An 8,848-nucleotide genomic window follows, 5' to 3' on the forward strand; every position below is an offset into this window, starting at 1 on the left:
TGGAGGCTGGCCCAGCCAGTGGTTAGGGTAGCTGGAATATATAGGTTAAGGAATATAACAGGTTAAGGTGGCTGGTTAAGGTGGCTGGGGTAAATGGCTGATGATACAGTTTGAGTCCTGGACTAGTGGCTTGGAAAACACATTGGGCATGTGTGTGTGTGCCTGAAATACCAAAAGGAGGAAGAAATGGGGGAGAAGGGATTGTGCATAACCACCTCCCATGGGGAGTGCTTTCTTACTCCTCCTTCCCGTCTCTCTTTTGCAAGCACATGTGCCCTCTGGAAAATGAAAAAAAAAAAAAAGAAGAAAAGAAAAGAAATTTAAAAAGGAAAACGAAAAAAAATTGGATGCTAAGGCCAATTGTTTCTCTCAATTCTAAGTTTGTGTTAATCAAAACTACTTCAGTTATTCACTTCAATTAATTACTAATTCATTATTTGTTAAATAAACATATATATGTGCATATATATGTTTATTTATATATATATAAACATATACACATATATAAACAGTATTTATTTAAGCTAATTGCCATTTTAGTAACTAAATACTACTTTATATGTTTATATACTGTTTGATATACAATTTTGTTTGAGAAAAGGCTGTTATGAGTGATATATCATCTAAAAAAATGCCCGAATCTAAAAGAAAATTTCAAGGCATATAAAAGAAAAAAGGTTGACATATTGTTTTAAAAATCACTGGATTGTGGATAATATATTGCTTAAGGTCAAGCAGAGAAACACATCTAGTTAACAGTCTCTTTAAGACTTTTAAAAAAATTTAAATAAACTAGCAACTCTCTTCTCCTCAGTGACTTACTCTCTGGAGACAGATAAGCAAATCTTCCCAGTCCCACCACCCCTGGGAGCCCCAGATGTCGCCAGCCTACCTGGTGGGATGATGGGCTTGCACCCAGTCGCTGAGAGCAAGGGACACTTCACAGCAGCACACTCGGTGGCAGAATTGTACTCTGAGAGGACCCCGACAGCCTGGCAGGGCCCATGGTAATCGACTGCCACCCGATCTGAGTAGGCAGCACACACGCTACTATAGGTCTCGCCGTTGTGCCCGCAGATGGGCTCTGAGGCCCTGCAGAAGGGCTGAGGGCAAACAAGTCACATTTAGCCTAGAAAACTAGGAAACCCCAAGCCCAGACTCCTAAGAGTATCCCAGAGATGTCTGAAGAAAATTAGATCAATCTTCATGCAAATGCAGAGGCCTTATCATTTCATGCTGGGTAAGAAAAAGGAGAGGGAAGGACGGAGAGATCAGAGGGACAGACTCTGGGCCCTCGGGAAGGAAGGAATACATCAGAGAAAAGTCATAGCTAGGACGAGGGAATGAGCAGGCAGAGAGACTGGGCGGGTGTTCGCAGATGAGCAGGCAGAGAGACTGGGCGAGTGTTCGCAGATGAGCTCAATGTAGTCGACAGAAGCTAGGAGAGAAAACAAGCCCAGGGAGACGAGCCCAAGACTATTTTTTCCCCCTAACCATGATACTCAGGGAATGAGAAGCAACTGCATCAGGTGTTAGCTGGCTGTGAACATGTGAACAGGGGATTCCAGGCCCAGGGGTGGGAATTCCCAGGGAGAAGGGCCAGCATACAATCAGTGGTGCGTTTGGAAAGCCCCGAAGGGCTTGTCCTTGGGGTCATTATTATTATTTTTTAACATGAATGCAGATTCCACAACTGCAAGTGACTGATAGATAAGCTACATGAAAACACATCAAGTTTTAGAGAGATTTTCAAACACTTGTCAGAACCGTGGGAGGTGGGGCTGTGTAGAAAGAGTGGAAAACTCTTCTTTTGATGGTCTTAACTCACATTCTTCCTGATTTGTTTTCTAGTGAGTGTCCAAGATCTATGGGGAGTGAAAACGGTGTTGATTACCAAAATTCTTCCTAAGACTGGACTGCAAGAAGTCACCTGTTCTCGGCTGTACACTAGATGTGCGAAGGTACACAGGCTAGCAAGACAGCCCTCCAGCATTAGGAGAAAGAGCCAGCCTTCATTTTCAGCAAAGGAGTGGGTTCTCTAGTTTGAGAGGATTCCTGAAAGATCCCCCTAGTGGTCTTACTGATGATTCGCCTGTACAGGATCATACACCAATTTTATGCCTAGCTAAACAGCTGTACCTGGCATGGGCCTTTGTAAGAGAGGCTTTTTCCTCTTTGGTATAAAGTGCAGAGATTGCCGTGCTCCACGTGGTCTGTGTCACAAACAGGATCGCGGGCCTGGTCACAGGCAAGCTGTCTTGGCACACATTCATATTGGCTGCATCCAAATTTATCAAAAGTCGTCAGGCAGACTTGAGGCCTGGGTATGCATCTGGAAAAGGTGACAGCAGAGTCATGAGCCAATGTAGGGAGGGATGTGAGGGCTGGTAGAGTACTGGATGAGGCAGGGAGGCTGAAGAGAAAGCAAAAGACCAATCAAAACAGGCCTGTCATAGGACCCTCAGAGAGCCGGAGAGTCAAACTTGTGTACGAAGCAGGCTAGCAGGAAAGGACAGCCAAGGTGTCCATGGGGATGAGGCACTCTCACTGGGGAGTCTGGAGGGAGCATCGGGAGGAGGTGTCTGGCTGAACCTGGAGGGCACGGTGGGTTACCAGGGCATGCCAGGCTGAGGGAGAGCCACAAACACAGGACGCTCGAGGAATGTGGTGCTGAGGAGTGGTGGGAGAGCCTGAAGGCAGGCAACAAGGATGAGAGGTGCCATGAGGTGAAACCAACAAGTGGCTGAGTCTCACGCTGGAGTCAACAGCAAATGACACACTTTCAGGTGCTTAATTTTTATCTTGAAGAGTCTATCTTTAAAAAAGGCTTCACTTTAGGTCCTAAAAAATCAGTTTTCTATGCCTACAAGACAGAGGAGCTAATGCTGGCTGCGAATCACCTAGAGAATGCCACCAGGATTCACACCACATGGTTGGTCCCATGCAGGATCGGCTCCCTTAACAACTAGGTCACAGGGCCAGCCTGATCCCAAATGTTTTGAGTGTGCATATACCACAAGCAGAAAATTCCACATCTGACCTCATGTGTTGTGTCGTAGATAAAACACAACACATGGGACCAGCAGATGGCCTAATGGTTACGTCACTCAACTCCCATGTAGTCACTCACAGTTTAAATCCTGGACCTGGTGGTTTAAAACTCACACCGGGCACGTGTGTGTGCGTACCCAAAATCCCAAGAGGAGAAAGGAGGAGAAGGGATTGAGGCCATCCCCCCTGGGGAGGGGACTTCTCCCTTTTCATCTCTCTGTCTCTTTCTGTCTCTCTGGTGAGTACATGCACCTTATAACAAAAATGTCTCTTAAAAAAAAAAGAGACCAGAAGATGATATAATGGTTACATCTCTGGACTCTCATGGAGTGGACTGTGGTTTGAGTCCTGGACCTGGTGGCTTTTTAAAGCTCACACACTGGGTGTATGTGCATGCATGCCCAAAATCCCAAGAGGAGAATGGAGAAGAGATTGTGGTGTGGCCACCCCCCTGGGGGGTGATCTCTTGCTTTCTGGCTCTCTTTCTCTCTGTCTCTTCGGTGAGCACACATACCCTATAGCAAAAATCTCTCAAAAAACAAAAACTACAATACAAAAATGTTGCATAAAATTACCTTCAGACTGTGTGTACAAGGTGTATATGAAATCTCATGAATTTTATTTAGACTAGGTCCTATCCCCAAAAGAGCACAGTATGTATATGCAAATATTCCAAAATCTTAAAAATCCAAAATCCAGACTCCTCCTGTTCACAAGCATTTTGGATAAGGAATACTCAGCCTGTAATATTTGGGCTTTGCTTCATTCTAAGTCTCTGAACCCTTTCAGAGGGATTAGGGATGATAGTTCTTTTCTTCTTTAGACTTTTCTGCATTCCTAATTTTTATAAAAGGTGCACATAACTTTCTATAAGAAGGTAAGACCTATAAAAATGCCTGGCTTTTACTGGGTATTTGAAGATAGGTCTTAGGTATTTGAACATTAGTCTGTAAAATAAGTGGGGAAGCATTATTTTAATTTTGAAGGGAATTACTTAAATTCTTTTTTTTCTTTCTGTTTTTGGAGAGGTTTTTGCTATAGGGCACATGCGCTCACCACAAAGACTGAGACAGAGAGACAGAAAGCGAGAAATTACCCCCCAGGGGGGATGGCCACGCTGCAATCCCTTCTCCTCCATTCTCTTCTCGGGATCTCGGACACGCATGCACACAGGCCTGGCATGAGTTTAAGTCGCTGGGTCCAGGACTTGAACCGTGGTCGACTACATGGGAGTCCAGTGACATAGCCATTACACTAACTACTGGTTCCCTTAAATTCTTTTTTCTTTTGGAGAGGTTTTCGCTATAGGGCACATGCGCTCGCCAGACAGACAGAGAGAGATATAGAGACAGAAAGCGAGAAATCACCCCCCAGGGGGGATGGTCATGCCGCAATCCCTTCTCTTCCATTCTCCTCTCGGGATCTTGGGCATGTACGCACACACACCCGGCATGAGTTTTAAGCCATCGGGTCCGGGACGCGAACCGCGGTCAACTATGTGGGAGTCCAGCGACATAGCTGGACTAGGCTAACTGCTGGTTCCCTCCCTTAAATTCTTTTAAGAATAAGCATCCTGCACTGAAAATATCACCGTCACCAGTAACATGTGCAGTGGCCTTTTCTGAGTGATTTGAAATTAGAATGCACTTAGTTATGGTTTTATGGAAATTTAAGATGTTTGAAGAGAAGTGATGGAAAAGAATATTTAGAACTTCATTATCCATTAAATAGGAAGAGATAAGAAGAACCTGGACTATCAGGAGAAATTTGGTCATTGTTTTTGTTTATTCACAATAGAGTATGTGCGTGCATGTGAGAATGAGAGAGAGAGAGAGAGAGAGAGAGAGAGAGAGAGAAAGAGAGAAATGAGGATCCCCTGCAGAATCTGGCCATGCTGTGACCCCTTCTCATCCTCTAGTCCACTGTATGTAAAATATATCTGGAGATATTTTATGTAAGTATATGCATTTATATATGCCGATCCAAAGGAACGTGCATTTAAAATTGTAGATTTGGCCAAACTGCCCTCCATGGAGGATGTACCCATTTCCCCCCCAAACCCCACTTTGTATAGCAGTACCCGCCTCCCTATATTGTGATCAAACTTTTGCCTGTGCTGATCTGATGGATGGAAAATAGCACATGACTGTGGCTTTAATTTAACTTCCACTTTTCTTAACGTGAGGAAGGTTAAGCGTTATGGCAGGTTGGTAGGGTGTTCATCAAATTCATGTGATTTTCTTTCCGGATGCACATCTAGAGGATTTTTCCCAGTTGCCCTGGCAATGAGATGTGGCCAAGTGACAGTTCTAGACCGTGGAATGAGGCTGGAAATCGTGATGGATGTCACTTGTAGACCTGGCCCATAAATTCTTCTGAAGAGCAACCTATGCTATCTCCCTTCATCTGTCTGCTGGTCAGATACAGAAGACACAGAGAGGATTGTGAGGCCGTGGGTGACAGCAGGGGTCACTGCACTAAGTTTCTGCATGACCCCGTGGAAAGTCACGCGAAAAAAAAACAACACAACATCACGATTGAACACTCAGATGGACTTTCATCTTCTGCTAGATGAAAGTGCCGAGATTTTGGGTTTTGTGTAACAGTAGCTAGAGTTACTTACTCTATTTCTTTTTCTGTATTTATATCCTTGGTCCATTTTTCTATTAGATTACTGATCTTTGCTAGTTTTTATATTAGGTTGTTGATCTTTTCCATACTGATTTGTAGGGGCTCTTTATATTATAAGAACATCAGCCCTTCCTCTGGAAAAGTATTTTTAGTTTGCCATTTTTCTGTTACCATTAAGAAAATTTAGATATTCACATAGCTGAATTTTTCAAACTGTTTTTTTCTTTGCGTGTGTATGTGCTATACGGTATATATGCTTATCAAAGAGAGACAGAGACAGAGAGAGAGGGAAAGTGAGAAAGCACCCCACCCAAGAGGGCGGATGGCCATGCTGCAATCCCATCTTCTCCATTCTCCTATGAGGACTTTGGGCACACATGCATACGTGCCTGGTGTGTTTTTCAAGCTGCTGGGTTGGGGACTCAAACCGTGCAGTAGTCATGTGGGATTCATCCATTTTAACCTCTATACCAGCTGCTGACCCATAATCTTTTCTTTCATATTGGTTTGTATTATACCCAGAAAGACCTTCCCACTTGGAGATTTATTATTTTTTAAAGGAATTATTTATTTATTTTAATTTGACCAGAGAGAGGAAAAGTGAGAAAGCAAGCAGCTAGGTCTGGGAGTTGGACTATGGTCGGCCATGTGGGAGTCCAGTACCCTTAACCACCATGCCACCTGCCGGCCCCCTTGAAATTTATTTCAATTGTTTTATTATAAAAGCAAGAAAACCTTTTTTTGGAAAGGTTATCAAATAGAGAAAACAAACACCAAAACCACCCTTGATTTTCTATCTCCCAACACGACCTACATCATCCTTTTGGTCCATTTTTTCTGCGCAGCATCCTGTCTCCTTTCTATAGAAATGTCGTTGGCTTAGTTCTCCTTGGGTAAACCTGGGCTGGTGGGTAGCCAGTTCTTTTAACAAATGAGAAACTCTTCCCCTCTCTCCATATTAAACTAGGGTTTTCAGGGTAGAAAGCAAGTGCTTTTTTCCCACAAAATCCTTCATAAGGAAAGAACTATGGCCCTTTGTGACCCAGGGGTGTATCCTGCCAGGCCTTGAAGGCGGCTGGTGCAAGAGCCCACTCTAGGAGACTGAACGCCAAGAGAGAAGCAAGACGCTGGCCCCGTGGCTCCCATATTCAGAAGTCCATCACTGAGGCCAGGCCAACTGTCCTCTGAGCCCAGTGAGGAAACTGTAGAGAAGTCATAATAACACTAGGGCTGCATTTCCAGAAATTTTTCATGTCAAGTCCTCACATGGAGGCATAAGGAGCTGAAAACGTCCCTTGATGATCAGGCGTAACTAGAATATGCCCACGCCTCTTGTCCCACCCACTCCCTCTCCCCACCTTACCCTGTTTTGGTCTGATGGTACTACACGGCTCCCAGCAGATGCCATGCTACCTCCTCCTTCCCAGTAGCCACCATTTCAGCTCTCGTTTCTCTGACTGCCTGCAGCACCATCACTCTCCCTCCTATGTAGGCCTGGCCTGCAAGCTCCTCTCCTCTCTCCCACCCCGTGGAGTGTCACATCCCCTGGAGGCTTTCCCAGGCTGCACGAACTTCTTTGCTTCCAGGCTTTCCATCACGGCACATTACCAAGTGGCTTCACATGGTTCTCTTAAAACCCTCCAGACTCCAAACTCTTCAGGGCAGAGACCACTTCATTCGCTCTTGTGCTTTCACTGTCTGGTACATAGTAGGAGCTTTGTTAAGATGCTAGCCTTCCGCTGGAAAAAACGAGGAGCCATTTGACTTACCTTTGGTTTTTCTGGCAGGGGTTAGGATTACATGGATCCTTTGAGATGCACGATCCAAACTCAAACTGATGGTCTTGGAGGCCCACACAGCGAGCAATGCAGGCACTGGGGTAAGTGCGTCCATTCTGCCCACACACGGGGACAAACTGATCTGCACAGTTACAGGGCAGACCTGGGGAGAGAAAGAGCCTCAGCAAGGTGCATTTGTGGAGATCCTTGTTGCTCCTATTTCCTTATTAAAGCAAGTTATCCAGAATCATGGTGAGGGCCCATGTTAAAATAGAACTGTAAATTAAGTGAAGAAAACAAACCTCTTCAAATTCTGACAGGGTTTTTAAAGGTAGCAAGGCTCTGTGTAGCCATTTGTCTGCAAGATTGCTTTCCTTAGTTCTACTTATTGCCAGCTAGTTGAAGGCCTCCGGATCTTGGTCCCAGGTAGAGACCCCTATAAACCAGGCTATAGACCGAAAAAGTAAAGACTATTTCTTGGGGCTAGCAAGTGGTGTAGTGGTTAAGGTGCTGGACTCCCACATGGCCAACTGAGATTCAAATCCTGGGCCTGGTGGCTTGAAAATCACGCTGGGCACATGTGTATGTGGGGCTGAGGGGTGGCCATCCCCTCAGGGGGTGATTTCTCCCTCTCCCTCTCTCTGTTTCTCTCCTCTCCATTGAGTGCATGCACCCTATGTCAAAAATCTTATATCTATATCTATATTTCTATCTATATATAGTCTACATAAAATCTAGGATTTAGAAAGCTGCAGTGGCACAGCGGGAGTGCAACATACTCTGCTATCTGAAGCCACATGGAAAGGTCCTTGGTTTGCATTCAGAAGTCTCCCTGTACACGTCAAGTGTACATGAACACATGCCAGCGATCCTGGCTGGCTCAGGCTGGAGATGGACTGCAGCAAGAGGACCCTCTTACAGGGTGACTCTTTCTCTCATCCCCTTTAACTCATGCAGAAGAAATAAATTAATAAATTTTTTTTTGTTGTTATATGATGTGTATACTCACCAAAGAGAGACACAGAGAAAGAAAGAGAGAAAATGAAAAATCACCCTCCTTGGGGGATGGCCATGCCATAGTTCCTTCTCTTCCACTCTTCTCTCGGGATCTTGGGCACACACACACATGCCCAGTGTGATTCTCAAGCCACTGGGTCCAGGATTCAAATTGTAAAACTGGCCAGGTGGGATCCATTGTCCTAACTTCCTTCCATCTGCTGACCCCAAATTAATAATTTTTTTTTTTTTTTTTTTTTTTTGCCATGGGGCAAGTGCACTCACCAGAAAGAGACGGAGACAAAGAAAGGAAAAGTAAGAAATCGCCTTTGGGGGGATGGCCACAACACAGTCTCTTCTCTTTCATTCCTTTTTTTTTTTTTTTTTTAAGA

At 44.7% G+C, this 8,848-nt stretch overlaps 1 protein-coding gene across 1 annotated transcript in view; it reads right to left on the reverse strand.

The window, feature by feature from the left end:
- The window catches only part of RECK (reversion inducing cysteine rich protein with kazal motifs), an 83,094-nt gene that overhangs the window by 8,468 nt on the left and 65,778 nt on the right, over nt 1–8,848 (reverse strand). Inside the window, exons 16-18 of the mRNA XM_006143781.2 lie at nt 7,452–7,623; nt 2,140–2,332; nt 893–1,103 (exon numbers count right to left, since the gene is read on the reverse strand). Of these exons, the coding sequence (XP_006143843.1) occupies nt 893–1,103; nt 2,140–2,332; nt 7,452–7,623 (576 nt within the window). The remainder of the gene's footprint in view (nt 1–892; nt 1,104–2,139; nt 2,333–7,451; nt 7,624–8,848) is intronic.

The sequence above is a fragment of the Tupaia chinensis genome, unplaced genomic scaffold (assembly GCF_000334495.1).
Source record: "Tupaia chinensis unplaced genomic scaffold, TupChi_1.0 Scaffold000104_1, whole genome shotgun sequence".
Taxonomy (NCBI): Eukaryota; Metazoa; Chordata; class Mammalia; order Scandentia; family Tupaiidae; genus Tupaia; species Tupaia belangeri.